The 21,233-nt window shown below is 36.0% G+C and overlaps 1 protein-coding gene across 1 annotated transcript; it reads right to left on the bottom strand.

Moving 5' to 3' along the window:
• Positions 1–18,263: 18,263 nt before the first annotated feature.
• Positions 18,264–20,697, bottom strand: LOC112750882 (U-box domain-containing protein 21). The gene is made up of 2 exons (XM_025799799.3): positions 19,658–20,697; positions 18,264–19,384 (listed from the first exon to the last, which is right to left on the bottom strand). Exons 1-2 carry the CDS (start codon positions 20,175–20,177, stop codon positions 18,582–18,584), a joined length of 1,323 nt encoding a protein of 440 aa, XP_025655584.1. The 5' UTR covers positions 20,178–20,697; the 3' UTR covers positions 18,264–18,581.
• Between the last annotated feature and the right edge of the window lie 536 nt (positions 20,698–21,233).

The raw sequence follows: 21,233 nt of genomic DNA, 5'->3' as shown, positions 1-21,233 counted from the left end.
AGAAGTGCTATATATATAAGTCATTTTTGTTTACAAGTCTTACAAGTTGGGCCTAACACACGCGTTACTGAATCATCTTCGCGTGTTTCATTTTCGTTTCTTTTTTTTTTACGAAAAAGAAGAACAGACACAGAGAAAGAAGAAGAAGAAGAAGAAGAAGAAGAGGAAGCACGGAGAAAGAAGACGAAGAAAAAGAGGCACAAAAAAAAAAACGTGAAAACAGCGTGAATATAAATGACTTGTATGATTTGTATGGAAAAACGTTCTCTCTTTGTCTTCGATCTCCTTCTGTTTTTTTCGATTTTTATGGTTTCTGAAATCAAGTTTTGAAATTGTTTTGAAGATTATAGAACTTCAGAAATACACCCGAACGATTACAAAAATACACCCAAACGATTACAGAAATACATCCAAAGAATTACAGAAATACACCCAAACAGTTACAGAAATAAACCAGACGATTACAGAAATACACCCAAAGGATTACAGAAATACACCCAAATGATTTAAGAAATATACCCAAAAGATTTAAGAAATACACCCAATATAGGGGGAGACAGTATATTTCTTCTTGAAATCTTTTTAATGTTTTGCTGGTTAAGGATGAGGCACGTGACAGAGACAATCTAAAAAAAAATTTAGAAGAACAGTAAAACAGTACCTTGAATAATGTTTTTTCGTTTTTTCTGGTGATTTTGATGAAGGAGAAAGAGAAAACGAAAAATGGAGAAGAAATTTCAATAAAAAAGAGGGAGGAAGATGTGGTGTTGATGACGATGATAACGAGAGAGAAAAATTACGAAAAAAAAGAAAAAGAGACACGGAAAAAGAAAAAGAGGAAGAGGAAGAGGAAACATGAAGAAAGAAAAAAAGAAAAAGAAAAAAAAATGTAAAACGATGTAAATATAAATAACCTGTATTGAAAATCACTTGTATAAGGAGAATTATTCTATTATAATAGGGTTTGGTTTAGGCATAATGCGTTTATAGATGCATTGCTCGGTATTTGGTAAGAATGATTTAAAATCAATAATAATAATAATAATAATAATAATAATAATAATAATGGAAATGTTAAATGTGCTTGAATGAATAAAGGTGAATCTGATATAAATGATATTTGATATATTGAAGAATGATTTCACACGTTTAATGGAATTTGAAGCACATATCTGAAAATGATATTTTATTAGAAATTAAAATAATATTTTATTGTTGTTATATTGTTCCAAATAGTCTTATTCATAACCTTTATTTATATAAAATTTAATTTGTCAATATAAAATTATTTTACAGTACATTTAATCAAATAACACTATGTAAGCAATAATAATTATTTTTTACATCGATCATATGAATAATTATTTTAAAAAATAGATATAATTAAATGACGGTATAAAATATATTCTGTTAATACATTAAAATTAAATTATTTATATTAACAAATACCAATTTTTTATTTGAAAAAAAGAAAATCTTGCTTACTATAATTTGGTGATAAAAGATTATTAGAGGACTCAATTTCTAGCGAGGACGTTTCTCCATTGCATTGAAAACATGGAAATGAAAATGACCTATTGATTTCAAGTTTCACACTTTCACAAGGGTTCTTTTCTTTTGAGAGAGAGAGAGAGACTGCAGCTTCAACTTATTTAAATCACTGTCCAAATTGCATCTCTGATCCATGGTAACCACCATACATCAATCTGTGCTTCCTCATCTCAAGAACCACATACATACATGAGAATTTCATGAAGAAAAACAAATATCTCAAATTATTTTTGAGAATGGATATTGTCACTTCCTAGTTAATAATATCCGTTTTCTATTATATATTATTTTAAATATAAACTCTTCCTCATTTAGATGTAAAGTTTGATTACATCTGTTTTTTTTATAATTATTTTTGCTAACACGGGTAATTGAATGCATATGATGTAAAATAGTAAATATAAAATGTAATTTAAAAAAATTATACCAAAAACTGATAATATCAAATTTATGAGTTACAATATTATTTTTATTAGCTACCATGGTCGAAAAAATTAGGTAGACAACTTTTTTAGTGAAAATTAGTTATTTTTGTTGATACGACGATATATTATTCATTGTTTATATAAATTTTTTGTACACTAACTGTATATAAAAATTAAATCTTATTTTAAATGCTAAGTTTTTAAAAATCGAATCAGTAATTGAACCGATAGAACTATAAATTTAAAAGTTCAATTAAAATTTAAACAGAATTAAACTGGATATAATAAAATATATATTTATATATAAAAATATATAATTTTTTAAAAAGATAAATTTTTTTCATATTTTATTATTTAAAACCACTTAACTATTAATAATTCGGACCGGTTCAACTGGTTAACTAATTGTACTGTTTTTATAATTTTTTGACTAATTTATTACATACTGTTTTTTTTTTTTTTTTTTTATCTTAAACCAAATCAATTCAATAACTAATTTTTGGTTAACCGGACTGACTCTTGGTTTTCAATCTAATTTTCGAAACAATGTTAAATACTTTAAAAATTTAGATATTATTATAATATTAAATTTATTATTTTATAAAAAATAGTTTTTAATTTTTTTCTGACAAAACCATCAAATTTTTTTACAGTCAATTAAGTTAGCCAAACTTAATAACCATTTCTATGTTAGCATGAAAATCTCCACCCTTTGAATATATAAGTAAAACAAAATCAATCAATGTATATTAATACAGTTTTTATATATAAATAATATATATGTTATTTAATTTATTTTTAATATATATTTTATATTTAGTAACTGATTTTTAATCTACATCGAGCATAGTTATAAGTAAAACCATGAATTAGAATTATCTTTGTTAAGTTTAGTTTAATAAAAATTTTTGAAAAAATATTTGTGTTTTTTTATAAATTTTTCATTTTGTATTTGGTAAATTCAAAAAATTATGTGTTTGTAACTTTTAAAAGATACGAATACTTTTAAAAAAAAGTACTTAAAGACTCAATGACGGATCCAAAAAATTTATGTTGGAAGACAAAAATAATACACATTACTATTAAAATATATATTAATTTAAATTTAAAAATATAAAAGTGCACATTAATTATTCTAATACAAAAAAATCAAAAATTACATTAGCTGCTAACGTTCTTCGCTTTAAATCTTGAAGGTACGTCTCTTTTTGTTTTCATATTTTGAAAGTGTTGAATAATTGTTTCATTATTAACTTGATTGAATGTCTCTCTTTTTATATATGTAACCAAACAATCATCCGGCTACCAGACTTTTCACATTGAATTCTAAGAACTTCTTTTTATTTGAAGAGACTAATGGAGTGACTTCAAATTCTAGTGGTAGCTTTCTTTTGAAATATTTTTCCATTACTATTTCTAAAAATAAAAATATATATTCTAAATTAGTAAATTGATCAATTCACTTTAAAAATTTATATGCAATATAATTACATATAATAGAATAGAACGAAAGATAAATAAATAAATAATAAGGATCACTAAATTGAGAATAAAATAAAATATATAAATTCATGAAGAGAATAAAAAAATAGATTAATACCTAAACTATAATTGTTTGAATTAATATTTGCAATTGAAAATATCAAAAAGAGAAACAATGAAATTGAAAGATACATAGAGTCATAGAGAGCTATATAAAACAAAATAGAGAATTTAAAATTTACCTTTTGATGAAGAGAAGATGACCACTAGACAAGGAATAGAAAAAGAAGGTTGAAAATATGAAACTAAGAAAAGGGTTTAAGAGAATAAATGAGTGACGGTGATAGAAGGAAAGAGAAATGGGGCAGCTCGCATAACAACTCAACTAGCAAAATGGAAGCAATGAACGCCCCTGGAATGACAACAAATATATAGGAAGAAAGGCACCAAGGGAATGGCATGGAAGTTGTAAGCTCTGACCCTCTCTCCTTCTGAAATTCCCCTTCTCTTGCTAATTCTTACTCCTGGCCATTCTGACCAATTCTCCCTTCTTCTCTGTTGCAAGAAGCTCTCCCTTCCTCAACTCTACCTCTCAATTCTGTTATCTGTCATGTGAATTGGTTCATTTTTCTAGTTGTTGAAACTTTATACTACCCTCATACTTTCTTCATTCAAATTAATTGCCGAATTGCCTGCATAGTTATATCAACTGGTGCTCTCGTTGTGATTTTCATGGCCGACAATACTCGGCTGCAAACAATGCAAGCCGCTATCAACAAACTATCCGAACGCTCCGAGGCCCACCAGGAACAACTTGCTGCCATCAATCAATCCTTGGCTTCACTCAAAGCCCATGCCGCTCAACGTGCGGAGGGATCGGTGTCGGCAAATCAGCCGCACTCGATCTTCGCGCCCCCACGACACGTGAAGCTTGAGTTTTCCTGTTTCTCCGGCGGCGATGATGTTCTCCAGTGGATCTATCGAGCAGACCATTTCTTCAAGATCCACGACATCCTGGAGGACCAGAAGGTTGACCTCGCTGCCGTGAGCCTGGAAGGCAAGGCTCTGTCCTGGTTTCAATTGCTCGAAAGAACAAGCCCGATCCAAGATTGGTTCACCTTATCCACCGTGATGCAGATCCAGTTCGGCCCGTCCCAGTTCGACAACCCCCGCGAGGATTTGCTGAAGTTGAAACAATCCTCCACATTCACCACATACTTCAACACTTTCACCGATCTTGCCGCAAGGGCATACAGTATGGATGATGCTCTTCTTCTTGACTGCTTTGTCGGTGGGTTACACCCAGATCTGAAACGCGAAGTCAAATCGCATTCACCGAATTCATTGCTACAGGCGGTCGCCCTGGCCAAGTTATTCGACGAGAAGTTCTTCCCAGCCTCATCCAGATCTTGAACCCCAGCCACGCCTTTCCTCACTCACTCCCAGAAACCCCCTTTCACTTTGGCGAGCAACGCCCACGCGGACACCCCAACCCCAACCCGATGCACGCTTTCAGCACCCCCGCTCCTCCCAACCCCGCCCAAATCAAATCCCATCCGTAAACTCTCCCCCGCTGAGATTCAATTTCGCCATGACAAGGGTTTGTGCTTTACTTGCGACAAAAAATTCTCCCCCTCCCACAAATGCTCTTCCAAACACTACTTCATCATCCAGTCAGTGGAGGAACTCCCACCGGACCAAGACTCGCCAGAGGAGCCCCTTAGCCCACCCGTTTCCACCCCTGATAAGGATTCCACCACGGAGGAACCTCACCACTTATCCTTTAATGCTTTGTCAGGAGTACCCTCTAGGAAGTCGATTCAGTTCACTGGCTCTATTGCAGGGAAACAACTTCGGATTCTCATGGATGGCAGCAGTTCTGACAACTTCATCCACCCTGACCTCTCAACTATGCTTGCTCTCCCCATCTTTGCAGCCCCAAAATTTGCAGTGGAGGTCTGCAACGGTGCCTTACTACACTGTGAAGGTGAAGTGCGCAATGTTCCAGTCACCATCCAAGGTCACACTCTCTATATATTAGCTTTTGTGCTGCCAATTACTTCAAAGGAGTTGGTTTTGGGTGACAGTTGGTTGGAGACACTAGATACTCACTTGGTCAACTACAATGATAAATTCATCACATTCTTGGCTGGGGATCGGTTAGTCACCCTACAAGGCAAGAAGTGGCAAGGTCCAACCCAGGCTCACTTTAGCCAATTCCGGCGTCTCCTCTCAGTGTCTGCTATTACTGAATTATACACTCTTCAAGCCCAGCCGCTCGGGACCCCTGTTCCTTCTCCATTGGATTTTTTCTCCACCATGCCACCTGAACTGGCCTCACTTCTAACCGACTTCACTGCAGTGTTTCAGATCCCTCACAGCCTCCCGCCACCGCGTACCCATGACCATAGTATCACCCTATTTCCCAACTCCTCCCCGGTCAAAGTGCGCCCATACCGGTATCCACATAGCCAGAAAGCCGAGATTGAGCGTATTGTGGCTGAGTTGGTGTCAGAAGGCGTGGTGCAGCCCAGCACCAACCCTTTTTCGTCCCTAGTCTTGTTAGTTAAGAAGAAAGACGGGACATGGCGTTTTTGTATGGACTATTGGGCTCTCAACGCTGTGACCATAAAAGACTCATTTCCCATGCCAACCGTCGACGAATTATTGGACGAGCTCTTTGGAGCGCAATTCTTCTCCAAATTGGACCTCCGATCGGGCTATCACCAAATCAGGGTCCGCGAAGATGATCGTCATAAGACAGCTTTCCGGGCACACTAGGGATTATACGAATGGCTGGTAATGCCATTCGTGTTATCTAATGCACCGGCGACTTTCCAAAGCCTCATGAATTCCATTTTTGCGACGGTCTTAAGGAAGTTTGTGCTAGTCTTCTTCGATGATATACTCGTCTATAGTCCTGATTGGGATTCTCATTTGCAACACTTGAAGCATGTCTTGTCCATTCTTCAGGAGAACACCCTCTTCGCTAAGTTGTCAAAGTGTTCCTTTGGGCAGCAGAGCATTGATTACTTGGGACATGTAGTATCGAGAAATAGGGTCCAGGTGGACGGTTCAAAGGTCACAATTATCAGGGAATGGCATGTGCCAACCTCGGTGAAGCAACTTCATGCATTCTTGGGCCTTGCTAGTTACTATAGAAAGTTCATCCGCCAATTTGCAACCTTGGCTACGCCGCTCACAGACTTACTAAAGAAGGACACCTTCACTTGGTCTGCGGCCACCAACGATGCATTCATCAACATTAAATATGCACTTACAACAGCGCCGGTGCTGGCACTACCGAATTTCTCGAAACCCTTTGTGTTGGAAACCGATGCTTTGGGGACCGGAATTGGTGCTATCCTCAGCCAAGACAACCACCCTATTGCATATTTCTCCCGAAAACTCCCTACTTCCAACCAAAACTGGTCAGCTTACGCTCGGGAGATGCATGCCATCATTTCGGCTGTGGCCAAGTTCCGCCACTACCTTATTGGCAATAGGTTTATTATTCGAACAGATCATAAAAGCTTGCGGGAGCTGCAACAACAGACCATTCAAACTCCAGAGCAACAACGGTGGATGTCAAAGCTGTTGGGCTATAATTTTTCAATAGAATATAAGAAAGGATCCAAGAATCAAGGTGCAGATGGCTTATCTCGTGCCTTTATGTCTTTGACTACTATGGAGAGTGAGTTGATGGCTCAAATCCGACAGGGCCTCAGAGATTTTGACCCCAAATCAGAATTATCTGGGTCAGCAGTATCCTTAGACCGGCTGCGCAACAGGCAAGGGCTCTGGTATTGGGACAACCGCATTATCATCCCAACCAATTCTTCATTGGTGAACACATTATGCGGCACTTCCACGATTCACCGTTAGGTGGATGATAAACCACTATTTTATGGTTTATCTTGTGCTCAATTGAGTGGATTTTATCAACTCTTTACTCACTTATTCATAATATTTGCATGGTTTTATATTCCCTTCTTGATTTTGTGCTTTGATTGAAAACATGCTTCTTTGATTTTATATTTGCTTATTATTAATCCTCTCTTATCACCATTAGATGCCTTGATATGTGTGTTAAGTGTTTTCAGATATTATAGGGCAGGAATGACTTGGAGGATGGAAAGGAAGCATGCAAAAGTGGAAGGAATACAAGAAGATGAAGAAGTTGCTAAGCTATCCAGCCTGACCTCTTCGCACTCAAACGGCTATAACTTTAGCTACAGAGATCCAAACGATGCGGTTCCAGTTGCGTTGGAAAGCTAACGTCCGGGGCTTTGATTTGATATATAATATGTTATAGTTCCCCTGATGCTAGGCGATGCGACTGCGTGATCCATGCGGCCGCGTCGCAGTGACGGAAATCAGCGCATTTGAATTCGAGACCAGCGAATTCTGGGCTGTTTCTGACCCAGTTCTCGGCTCAGAAAATACAGATTAGAGGCTATAAAGTGGAGGAATGCATCCATTCATAAGGAAGCTTTCACATTCACAATTTTAGGAGTAGATGTAATTTTTAAAGAGAGAGGTTCTCTCCTCTCTCTTAGATTTAGGATTTAGGACTTCTCTTAGTTTTAGGAGTGACTCTCAATCCCAGGTTCAATGTTCTTTTATTTCTTTTCTCAATTTTGTTTATGACTCTCTATGTTTAGATTGATTTTCTATTTAATATATTTTGAGGTATTTCAGACTTATGATTGCTCCTTTTTATTATATAAATAATTTGAATTTTTCTCTTTTGGCTTTGGTTGAGTCATTGGTAACTCTTGAGTTATCAAACTCATTGTTGATTGAAAATTGGAATTCTTCAAGAATTGCTTCGAGATCCAATAACTCTAATTTTTCCCAAGGAAAGACTGGGACTTGAGGATTCGAATTAATTTGTCCACTTAACTTACCTTCATAGTTAGAGGTTAATAAGGTGGGGGAAGAATCCAATTCTCATCACAGTTGATAAGGATAACTAGGATAGGACTTCCAGTTCTTCATACTTTGCCAAGAGTTTATTTTATTATTATTATTTTATTTTATTTTACTTGTTACTTAACTAACTTTTTACCTTGATCCAAAACCCCAATTTACAATCTCCATAATCAATAATAAGAACACCTCCCTGCAATTCCTTGAGAAGACGACCCGAGGTTTAAATACTCGGTTATCAATTTTAAAGGGGTTTGTTACTTGCGACAAACAAAACGTTTGTAAGAAAGGTTGATTGCTTGGTTTAGTAACTATACTTACAACGAGAGTTTCTATAACCTCTAAACCATCAATCTTCAGTTCTTCAAAATGGCGCCGTTGCCGGGGAATTGCAAACGTGTGCCTTATTATTGGTTATTGTAAATATTTTTCAAAAAAAAAAATTCTTTTGCTTGTTTATTTATTTTTGTTTTTAATTTTTATTAATTACTATGAATTCTCACCCCTCTGGTTTCAAGTTTGATTCCAATGTTGTTGTTAGGAATGGAAACTATAATGAGAACAGGCATCAAGGTTGGAAGAATCAAAGATGGGAGGAGCCACAAGGATTTAATCAACCCTCATGGCAACAACCACCTCCAATGGACTATCAATAACCACCACCATATGCCTATGAACCCTTTCCTCAACATAACTTTGGACCACCGAACTCACAAGCCCCTTTCCGCCATTCACCTCCATATGACCCTAACCCTCAACCACCATACCAACCACCTTATGAGCCATATGAACCATATATAGAACCACCCCAATTCCAACCCAATTACTCACAAGAACCACCACTTCAATATTCATCATCTCCATATCCATCAATCCAAGAGCACTATGATCTTATTTATGAAAGCCGAGTGCATCAAGAGACACAGGATCGTTTCAAGGAAACAATGGATCGATTTCAGGCAACCATTCGACAACTGGAGCAAGTAGTAATTCAATGGGTTTCTAGGCGCTCAAATACACAAGGATCAGCCACAGCCCCATGTGAATAGTCTAACGAAGAGCGTAGCATGAAGGAGATACCAAAAACTCCAGTGGATAAGACAGAGAATGAATTCGTACTAGAACAAGTAGAAGAAGCTGTCATTATTCAAGAAGAAGAGTGGGTTGAAGACTTAGGAGATGCAGAACCTCCATGGAAAAGTCCAGTCATAGAACCCCCTTCCAAGACGTTTGAAATTGATGCTGAGGAGGGTGTACAACCCCCAAGGCATATCACAGTTGAAGACTTGGAAGAGGTTGATCAAGAGATGGAGATTCAAGAAGAAGAAGCACAACCTCCCATGCCCTTGGAAAGCAATGAAGAGGAGATTGAATTGGAAGAAAGCTGCCAAGAGAAAGAGGTTGAAATTGAAGAAGCTTGCAAAGAGGTGGTAATTATCAGAGAAGAGCACAAGGGAGTGGAGCTTGTAATTTCATTAAAAACACCTCCCCCTAAGTTGCCATCATCCTTCACAACATTCAAGTGGGTAAAATTCATATCCCTTAGCTTTCTAACCCCACTTGAATATGGGCTACTGGAGACGGATGGTCAACTTAGAGCTCTTTATGATATTAAGAGTAAGAGGAAGATGGCTAGTGGTAAGAATTATCCTGCAAGGTTCATCATGGTTGGAAGCTTTAAGTTCAAACGCAAAGGTTGGTATAAAGCTCAACTGAATGGGTCTAGGAAGCTGTTTGGTCGCTGCAGTGAGAATTCAGATCACCTTTCACCCGGTTGGAAAATGCAGATCGAGACAAAAATGGGTGTAAAAGTAAAGTTTGGGATCCTGGAATCTGTTCTGGCATTTGTCATCCCGGGAGCCTAAGAATCTGTTTGAAGCTTCTTAAGGGCTTTACATGCTTAGTTTGGGATCCCGGAGGCCATTGGAATCACAAAAATTGGTGGAGATTCCTGGATCAGTACAAGCACAAGCCACCATAACACAGGAAGCTCATCCAATGTCCAACTTAAGGACTTTAACTAAAAGTGCTAGGTGATAGACAACCCACCATGGTATGATTGTTCCTTTTTTATTTTTATTTAGTTTTATTTGTTTTCTAGTTTTATTTTATTTTATTTTATTATATTGAACCTGGAGTTTTGCATCACATTCATATTAACAGTGCATTCTTCATTTTTCATATTATAAAAAAAATGCCACGCGACGCGACCGCATCAGCGACGCGTCCGCGTCGCAAGGAGAGGGGAGAAAAATAAAAACGAACAGAGAGTCACGCTGGAGCGTGGCTGGAGGCGTGCCAATGGCACAATTCTACCCACGCGGACACATGCCCCACGCGTCCGCGTCACCTGGGAATAATGGCCTCCCACGCGACCGCGTCACCCACGCGGCCGCGTGACCTGAAAATCGACGTCAACCAGGTGCATGGCCGAAAGTTGAGCTGGAGTTGGGCTGGAAGCCCAAGCCTCACCACGCGAACGCGTGCCTCACGCGTCCGCGTCATATCCCCATGATGGCCACTCACGCGATCGCGTCAACCACGCGACCGCGTCACCCTGGATTTTGGCAATACCAAGTTTCAAACAGAGAGTTGTGCGACCGCGAGGCTGCACTCGTGCCACTAGCACAAATCAAGTCACGCGATCGCGTGCCCCACGCGTCCGCGTCGTCTGACCTTATTGCGCACCACGCGACCGCGTCACCCACGCGACCGCGTTGCCAGCGTCGCACAACCTATCCAGATTAGTGCCAATTATCTTATCTTTTCTCTTCTAATCCTTATTTCTTCTATCTTTCCTTCTTTCTTTCTTTCTCTTCTTCTTCCCTTCTACTCTTCCATCCCTTTAATTTAATGCATTTATTTGTTCTTTCCTTTTTTTTTTCAATTCTTTTTCATGCATTTTTATGTTGGTGTTGGAGTTTTATTTGGATAAGTGCCTTAATTTATTTGAGCATGTGGCTATTCTGAGGAGAGATTTGACAATTGACATTTATCCATAGCTCTCATATATATTTGGATTACATTATTTTCATTCCTATTTTAACTTGCACACCCTGCATTTGTGAAAAAGCTTTTATGGCATTTTAAATCTTATTTTATTTTATTCTTTCACTTGCATGCCTCTTTTTCACAACACTTGTGCTCCACATGTATTTGGGATTATCATTCACAATTGTCATCATTACACATGCTCTTTAATTTAGCACATTTATTACTTGATGCTTGAGCTATACTTCTCATGCCTGCTATTTGCATGTTTTTATCCTCTTGCATCTTATTATTTTGAATTTCCCCTTTTTGATATTTATTGTTGTCTTTCCTACATGTTGTAGCTACCATGTAGTTGGGCTATCATCTTTCCTTTGACATTCCTTATTACTTGAAATTTCCTCCCTTCCAGTCTTAGTTTTTTATATTTTACACTCTTCCTCTTTTCTTCTTCCTTAGGCATGGGTGCCAAGAAAGAAAAAGAGAAGGCCACTGACAAGACACCAGCAAGGAAAGGAACCAAGAGATCTCCAACTAAGGCACCTCCATCTACAAGCGTCAGTTGGAGCAACCCGTCCACCCGCACATCTCAGCATGCACCGAGGACGGTGCAATCTTTAAGTGTGGGGAGGTCGATACCGATCTCCGTGGGTTAGTACTTTCTTTTCAACACCAATAATCTTATTTTCTTTATTTGTTCATTGTTGCATCTGCATATTTGATTGCATATTTATTTGATTTTGTGCATTTAGTTACTACTTGGTTTAAATAATAAATCTCTTTTTAAGATCCTATTTTTGAAAAAAATTCACTAATTTAAATAAAAATTTTTAAAAATTTTTATGTGTTAAATTTGTTTGAAGTTGTATTTGGAACATGGTTTTTGAGTCAAAGAACACACAACCTGTGAGACTTTGAGCTTATTTACATAGTTACATTATTTAACCATAAATATTTTATTCCTGTGTGTTCCCTTCTCTATGATTGTAATCTATATTTTGTTCCAACCTATATGTCCATTATTTAGTGTATTTACATGTTTGCATATGATTGAGGCCATTATTTGATTTTAGCTCACTTATCCCAAATAAGCCTACCCTTTAAGTCACCCTTGTCAGCCACTTTGAGCCTTTTAACCCCCTCTTGTTCTGTATTTTACCATATCACTAGCCTTAAAGCAGAAAAATAATTAAATATCCCAATTGAATCTTTGGTTAGTTTAAGATAGTGTGTTAATTAAGTATGGGGAAACTGTGGGAACATGGGTTAATAAAGGAAAAATATAATGTTTCTAATTTATTTGAATATCAGGAATTTGGGAACCTACTCATGAAAAATCAAAATAGAAAAATAATAGAAAATCCATGTGCATTGATAAGTTATGTTTGTTTCTCTACCAAAAAAAAAAAAAGAAAAAAAAGAGAAAAAAGAGAAAAATCCAAAAATACTCAATAAATAAGTAAATAAGGGGACAAAATTACCCCAATATTAAGTTTAATAAAAGATCAATGCACATGTGATAAAAATTAAAGAAAAATTTGGTACATGAGTATGGGAATTATACAAAAGTGGGAATTATGGGTAGCTAGGCATGAATTTAAAAGTATATAGAGTATATGTATATTAGGTGAGAGCTTAGGTTAATTAAAGATTCATATTATAGCTCACTTGGCCATACATATATCCTTACCCTTAACTCAGCCCCATTACAACCTTGAAAAGACTTCATGATGTTTGCATTGGTACATTAAATATTTGTTGATTGGTTAGATGAAGAACAAGGTTTAGAAAGCATGACTAGAGAAGAGTAGAGTGAATAACCCTATACACTTGAGAGATTAGAGTGATATACACTACCAGTGAGGGTTCAATGCTTGATTCTATGTTCCCTGCTTTCATGAGCTGTCTTCTTACAAGTTTACTTGCTTTTTATTGTACGATTTGAATTAGTGAAAATTGGTTTGTATTTGTCTTGAAGAACTTGTTTACTTTTAAACTAAGTAGGTAGAAATATTTTGCATGTAGTTGCATTCATATAGATAGGATTGCATTTCATACATCCTACCATTCCTCTTCACCTTTATAGCTTCTCTTGAGTTTAGCATGAGGACATGCTAGTGTTTAAGTGTGGGGAGGTTGATAAACCACTATTTTATGGTTTATCTTGTGTTCAATTGAGTAAATTTTATCAACTCTTTACCCACTTATTCATAATATTTGCATGGTTTTATATTCCCTTCCTGATTTTGTGCTTTGATTGAAAACATGCTTCTTTGATCTTATATTTGCTTATTATTAATCCTCTCTTATCACCATTAGATGCCTTGATATGTGTGTTAAGTGTTTTCAGATATTATAGGGCAGGAATGACTTGGAGGATGGAAAGGAAGCATGCAAAAGTGGAAGGAATACAAGAAGATGAAGAAGTTGCTAAGCTGTCCAGCCTGACCTCTTCGTACTCAAACCGCTATAACTTTAGCTACAGAGGTCCAAACGACGCAGTTTCAGTTGCTTTAGAAAACTAACGTCCGGGGCTTCGATTTGATATATAATATATTATATTTCCCCTGACGCTAGGCGACGCGACCGCGTAATTCATGCGGCCGCGTCGCAGTGACGGAAATCAGCGCATTTGAATTCGAGACCAGCGAATTCTGGGCTGTTTCTGACCCAGTTCTCGGCCCAGAAAATACAGATTAGAGGCTATAAAGTGGAGGAATGCATCCATTCATAAGGAAGCTTTCACATTCACAATTTTAGGAGTAGATGTAATTTTTAGAGAGAGAGGTTCTCTCATCTCTCTTAGATTTAGGATTTAGGACTTCTCTTAGTTTTAGGAGTGACTCTCAATCCCAGGTTCAATGTTCTTTTATTTCTTTTCTCAATTTTGTTTATGACTCTCTATGTTTAGATTTATTTTCTATTTAATATATTTTGAGGTATTTCAGACTTATGATTGCTCCTTTTTATTATATAAATAATTTGGATTTTTCTCTTTTGGCTTTGGTTGAGTCATTGGTAACTCTTGAGTTATCAAACTCATTGTTGACTGAAAATTGGAATTCTTCAAGAATTGCTTCGAGATCCAATAACTCTAATTTTTCCCAAGGAAAGACTGGGACTTGAGGATTCGAATTAATTTGTCCACTTAACTTACCTTCATAGTTAGAGGTTAATAAGGTGGGGGAAGAATCCAATTCTCATCACAATTGATAAGGATAACTAGGATAGGACTTCCAGTTCTTCATACTTTGCCAAGAGTTTATTTTATTATTATTATTTTATTTTATTTTACTTGTTACTTAACTAACTTTTTACCTTGATCCAAAACCCCAATTTACAATCTCCATAACCAATAATAAGAACACCTCCCTGCAATTCCTTGAGAAGACGACCCGAGGTTTAAATACTCGGTTATCAATTTTAAAGGGGTTTGTTACTTGCGACAAACAAAACGTTTGTAAGAAAGGTTGATTGCTTGGTTTAGTAACTATACTTACAACGAGAGTTTCTATAACCTCTAAACCATCAATCTTCAGTTCTTCAGTGGACATCGGGTATTCAGAAAATCTTGGCTAGAATTGCAAGTCAATTCTTTCGGAAACACATGGCAACTTCTATCAAGGAATACATCTCATCTTGTGCCATTTGCCAACAGGCAAAGTACTCCACCCGCCCAACCCCATGCCTCTTAGTGCCTCTCCCCATTGCTTCCCATGTGTGGCAAGATATCTCCATGGACTTTATTTCCGGTCTTCCCCCATCTCATGGCTTTGCGACAATCATGGTGGTGGTCGATCGTCTCTCAAAATTTGCTCATTTCATTCCCCTTCCATCAGACTTCTCAGCTTCTAAGGTCGTTGATGCTTTCATCAAGCACATCATTAGCATCCATGGGGTTCCCTAGTCCATCATCTCCGACCGAGACAAGGTATTTACTTGCAAATTCTGGGAACACTTGTGCAATGCACAGGGCATCAAGTTGGCTCGAAGCCTCTGCCTGGCATCTGCAAACTGATAGCTAGACCGAGGTCCTCAATAGATGTCTCGAGATGTATCTACGCTGCTATACTCAGCAGAACCCGAAGGCTTGGTGCAATTTACTGCCTTGGGCGGCATTTAGTTATAATACCACAGTCCATTCAGCTACAGGTATATCTCCATACAAGGCCCTATTCGGGAGAGATCTCCCTCCTATTATTCGTTACAATGTTGAGGCCACGGACCTACCAGCGGTACAAGAACTCCTCCAGCAGCGTGACCATGTGCTGACAGCCCTTCGGAGCCATTTACAATGAGCACAAGCTCACATGAAACTGAAGGCTAATAAGAAGCGCAGCGAATTGGAGTTTCAAGTGGGTGATTTGGTTTATGTGAAGCTCCAACCGTATCGACAACAATCGGTGGCGTTGCGCAGGAATAAAAAACTTAGCATGCGCTATTTTGGCCCATTTCCAATAACCGCAAAAATCGAAAAAGTTGCATACAAGTTGCAGCTCCCGACAACTGCTAAAATCCACCCAGTCTTCCATGTGTCATTGTTTAAGAAGTGTACCGGCAGACCCCAGAATCCAGCATTCCTTCACCATTGTTGCTGGATGGCCAGGGCCTCGAATTGCAACCTCAACTAGTCTTAGGACACCGTATGGTCAAGAAGGATAACCGCTGGCATGAAGAGGTATTGATCAAGTGGCAAGCTTTGCCTGTGGAGGATGCCACTTGGGAAGTTTATGAAGATATGAAGCAGATGCATCCCAACTTCGACCTTGAGGGCAAGGTCAATTTGAACGGGGGGACTGTTGATAGAAGGAAAGAGAAATGGGACAGCTGGCATAACAACTCAACTAGCAAAATGGAAGCAATGAACGCCCCTGGAATGACAACAAATATATAGGAAGAAAGGCACCAAAGGAATGGCATGGAATTTATAAGCTCTGACCCTCTCTCCTTCTGAAATTCCCCTTCTCTTGCTAATTCTTACTTCTGGCCATTCTGACCAATTCTCCCTTCTTCTCTGCTGCAGGAAGCTCTCCTTTCCTCAACTCTACCTCTCAATTATGTTATCTGTCATGTGAATTGGTTCATTTCTCTAGTTGTTGAACCTTTATACTACCCTCATACTTTCTTCATTCAAATTAATTGCTGAATTGCTTGCATAGTTATATTAGACGGCTGAGATTTAAAAACAGAAGAAGACTAAATTTAATAAGGTTAACTAATAATCAAAATCATAAAACGATAAAAATGGGCTTAGACTTTTAATAATTGAGCTTAATTTATTTGTAGTTGGGTCATTTAAAATTTAAAATGGAGGCATATATATATTGGTTTAAAAATATCAAAAGACACTGAGGGCAAGTGCCCCCATTCATAAGCATGGGTCCGTGCTTGCCTAAAGTAGATCTTTTTAAAGATAATTTGTACAATTATATTTATTGAAATTAAAAAGTCTAATATAACATCATATGTTAATTAGTTTTTAAATTTAATTCTTATATTTATATTTATTATAATATTTAAAATTTTAAAAATTATTTTACCAAATAAAATTATTATTGCTTATACTTATTAAAAGTCGTTTTTAATTTAGTTTATGTTAAGTACGATTTTAATCCCTAAGGTATAGGTCGAAAATTTTTTTCGCTTCCAATCTTTTTTTGCATATAAAATCGTCCTTAAGGTTTAACTTAGTTTTAAAATCATCCTTATCTTAGGGACCAAAATCGTACGGAAGTAGGGACAGAAACAGAGACAGAAGTGGATCATGAACAACTTCTTCTTCTTCTTTCTTACCCTCTTCTTCTTCCCCTTTTCAGGAACAGAAACACTATATTTCTTTTTTTTTTATATAATTTTTTTTTATGAGTAATTTGGTCCAAAATTTTAAGATTTGAGTAAAAATGATAATTTTAAAACTTAATTTCAAATCTTAAGAACGATTTTGTATAAAAAAAAAATTAGAGACATAAAAAATTTTCGACATATACTTTAAAGACTAAAATCGTACCTAATCCATTAAAAAATAATTTATTAAATATTAATATTATAATTTTTAAATAATTACTTTTTAAAAACTAACTTTTATAAATTATTTTTAAAAAATAAAAACTTTACCAAATATATTTACGCCTGCATTCTCATTTTTTCACCCCCACAGTAGGAGCCCTGTTTTGGGGGTTCAAAGTTCAAACTCGATAATCTTCCTTTGGGAATATTCAAGTACACGCACAAACACATTTTGATATATATCAAACTTCATCTTACTACGGATAATTATGAAGATAAAATACTATTTTAATTTTTAACGTTTAAATTAAATAATTTTAATTTAGTTTTTAATATTTTAAAAATATTTTATTTTTATCATAAAAAATTTTAAATAAATTTAATATTATCCTATAATTAAACACAAAGAATTAATAAAGTAAATAATGTAAACGTTAATAACATGATTATTAAGGCATAAAAGAGTTTTTTAGTAAGTTAGGCAACCGTTTTTATCCACCTCAATTAATTTTAGCTCAGACATATTAATAGCGAATACTTATTTTTTGATCTGGGACAATTGATCCGAATTTAGAAGATTAGTAGATTTTTGTTTTGTATTAGAAAAACACAACTAAAACTTTTTGCAATATCTCTTTTTTCGATCTCTTGCTTGTAAACAAATTTTAAATTCTAGCAATCAATCATCAATATTCTAGAATCAAAGAAAAAACTTATATTAGTGATCATTAATAGATTGATTTAGTTATATTCTAAAATAAAATATTATTAGCTCTTCAATATGTTAATTATTCATATCAAATTTAACGGTGAGACAACATTGAACCCGTTCAAAATTTTTCGAAACTGAAAGAAACTTAATAACCAAATTAGGACTTTGCTCAAACATTGGAGACTAATATAATATTTTAGCGTAATTATTACAATATACAAAAAGAATAATCTTTCTCTATGTTCCCTATCTATAATCCTTTGAATCCTATGATACAAACTACACAGATCCATGCATTTAATCCATAAAATCAATGGCAATCCTAAAGCAAACTTTTGGTTCAAAGAGGTGTTTCAGAGATACTTAATGTTTGGTAAATTATTTTTGTTTTAAAAAAAATGTGACAAACATAGACAGAAACAAATGATATCTTTGAGATAAAATTTGTCTAATTTTCTATGTATTGTTGTGTATGAAAAGTGTTAGAAGGATCTCTTAAGATTCTTGAAATCAGAGTCAATGCATTCCAATTCAGCCCTATAAGGATTCATCAACTTGAGAAGCTCAGTGGCTTTTTCCTTTGTGGAATCACCACAACCAACCTGCAAAACCAAGAGAAGCTTCTGGAATGCACCAACTTGAAGAGCCTCAACAAGAACCTTCCCTTCTTCATCACCTCTTTCTCCAAATTTGCACATCTTCCATATTGCAGACACAGAGTAATCAGTGCTGAGTGAAGAAATCCTCAGAACCTTCTTCACCAAAACAGGAATAGTTAGATCATTCCCAAGAGCACTTTCTCTCCCTTTCTCACTGCTACAAAGACAATCAAAGATTGCCAAAGCCTTCTCACAAATGCTCTTTTCTGAATCAATTAGGACTCCCAAAAGGGTATTCACAAAACCCAACTCCACAAATGAAATCTTCATCTTCTCACCACATTCAGATTTTGATGATGAAACCATGTACCAGATCACCCTCAGTGAGTTCTTTGTTATTGTTTGACTAATTCTCTTGTTGACCAATTCCACCAAGAGTTCGTTGACCCCTTCAATCTTTGAAAGTGCCTCAACATTATTACTGTCACCAAAGGAGAGAAGCTCCTTCAATGCAACAATGGATTTTTCTTTTCCAGGGAGGTCTTGGTGCTTCAAGAACCAAACCATACAGCTCAATGATGCAATGGACCCCAATGATTTCTGAGCCTCCAATTGAAGTGGGAACATCCATTTCAGTGCTGAAAGGATCTCATCAAGAACACCCACATTTCTCTCAACCGAATCACCTGCACAAATAAGAATCCAAGTTGGTCATGTAACTTGAAAAAGATGAATTTAATTTTGATGCGTAAAGTAGTTCTACACATGCATCCAATTACATAATATCACATAAGCAAAAATGATTATTTTTTATATTGACCATGTGAATGGTCATCCGAAACAACAAATATGATTACACGACTATATAAAACATTTTACACTGGCATGAAAATTAAACTCATGAAAAGATATAAAATGAAGTGCTACTATTAATGCATGAAAGGGTTTATTTTATTTACCTGCAAATGAATCAAATGCTGATGCCAATGCAGCTGGTGCTCCATTATCAACTATAATCCTCTTGTTCCTTTCACTCTCGGCACCCCATCTCTCCATCTTCTGAATCAATTCAAGGCAAGTAAACTGTTCCAAGCGCAGTGAAGATTCCTTAAGTTGCAGAAGAAGATCAGAGACATCGGTTGGGCTAATTGGGATCCTTGGTGTTGGGATCCTCTCAACACCATGCTGCCTATTCTCCACACACCAATCTTGGATCATCATCCTCAGAGAATGGTTTGGGATCATGTCAAAGTTCTTCACAATCTGGTTTGTGACAGGGCACTTGAAATTCCCATCATCAAACCATCTTTCAACGCTTTCTCTGTCGTATGTTATGCCGGTTGATAATGTCACAGGATCTTTCATTAGGTCTAAGGAAATTGGGCACCTGAAATGGTTTGGAATCACTAGCTCCATGCTTGGTTTTCCATTAGCCTTGTGATTGTTGTTCTTCCTCCTTCTACTCCAACCTAGCACCATCTCAAAGGGTTCAAACACAACCAACTTGATAATAGAAATCAAGCTAGAAATAGTAGTAGCAATGGTGCTTCTTTGTTTTTTTTATTGGTTCTGTGCTATTTGATGATCAAAGTTTGAAACTTTGCAAGAATATTTTGATGGGTCTTGCAATTTGGGATAGTTGGTGTTTCTCTCTCTGTCTCTCTCTTTATATATATACACCTGTAGATATATCATATATGTCATGTATCTCATGTGTGTGTGTTTTTTGGTAGCTATATAAGTTGAGAGTCATGGGTCTTTGCTTTCATACAATGTGTGTTCAAAGGTTAGACCATAACCCAAAAGAACAGAAAAGAATTAAGAAATATTCTAACCAGAAGCATTCAAATTGAAGAAGAGTAAGACACATAATGGATATTTTTTATATATTTTTTGGTTAGTTTTAATTTAAGAATTAAATTTTAATGCATATTCAATTAGATATTATTATGTAAAAAAAAATATTTTATATATTAACGACATAAATAATCATTTAAAAGAATATATATATGATTAAACGATAATATAAAACTCATCAATTAAACTCTTAATTTGTAATAGTTAGTGTGTGTGTGAGATGATATGATATATTTTGAATATTGACCATTGAAGATAAAGAGTTGAAAAAAATGGAGACTTGTAACCGTCAAAGGGGACGGAAGGGGAATGGGTAAAACAATTAAACAAATATGAATCAAAATACGTTAGTTTTGTTATTTTGGGGTGTGTTTGGAGTTTAGACTAAGTGACACACGCTTTCCACTATTGAATAAGATCAACACAAACACGCACTTATGCATATTTTATTACACGCCATGGCATATTGGTAACATGCCCCTCCCTCTCCCTTTTCTCTCTTTTGCTTTTTTAGTTTGATTTTTTTTTTATATAGACTTTGGACTTTTTGATATATACTATACTATATATACTTTAGTTTGAAGTATTCGTAACAACCCTAACATAGATAGGTGTGTCATCAGTAAAAGTTTATAAACAATTTTATTTTTTTACGGTTAATTATTAAGACTTAGGGAG

Source organism: Arachis hypogaea, chromosome 15 (genome assembly GCF_003086295.3).
Source record: "Arachis hypogaea cultivar Tifrunner chromosome 15, arahy.Tifrunner.gnm2.J5K5, whole genome shotgun sequence".
NCBI classification, from domain to species: Eukaryota; Viridiplantae; Streptophyta; class Magnoliopsida; order Fabales; family Fabaceae; genus Arachis; species Arachis hypogaea.
The sequence above is the reverse complement of the archived record's forward strand: the minus strand, read 5'-3'. Positions and strand labels throughout refer to the sequence as shown.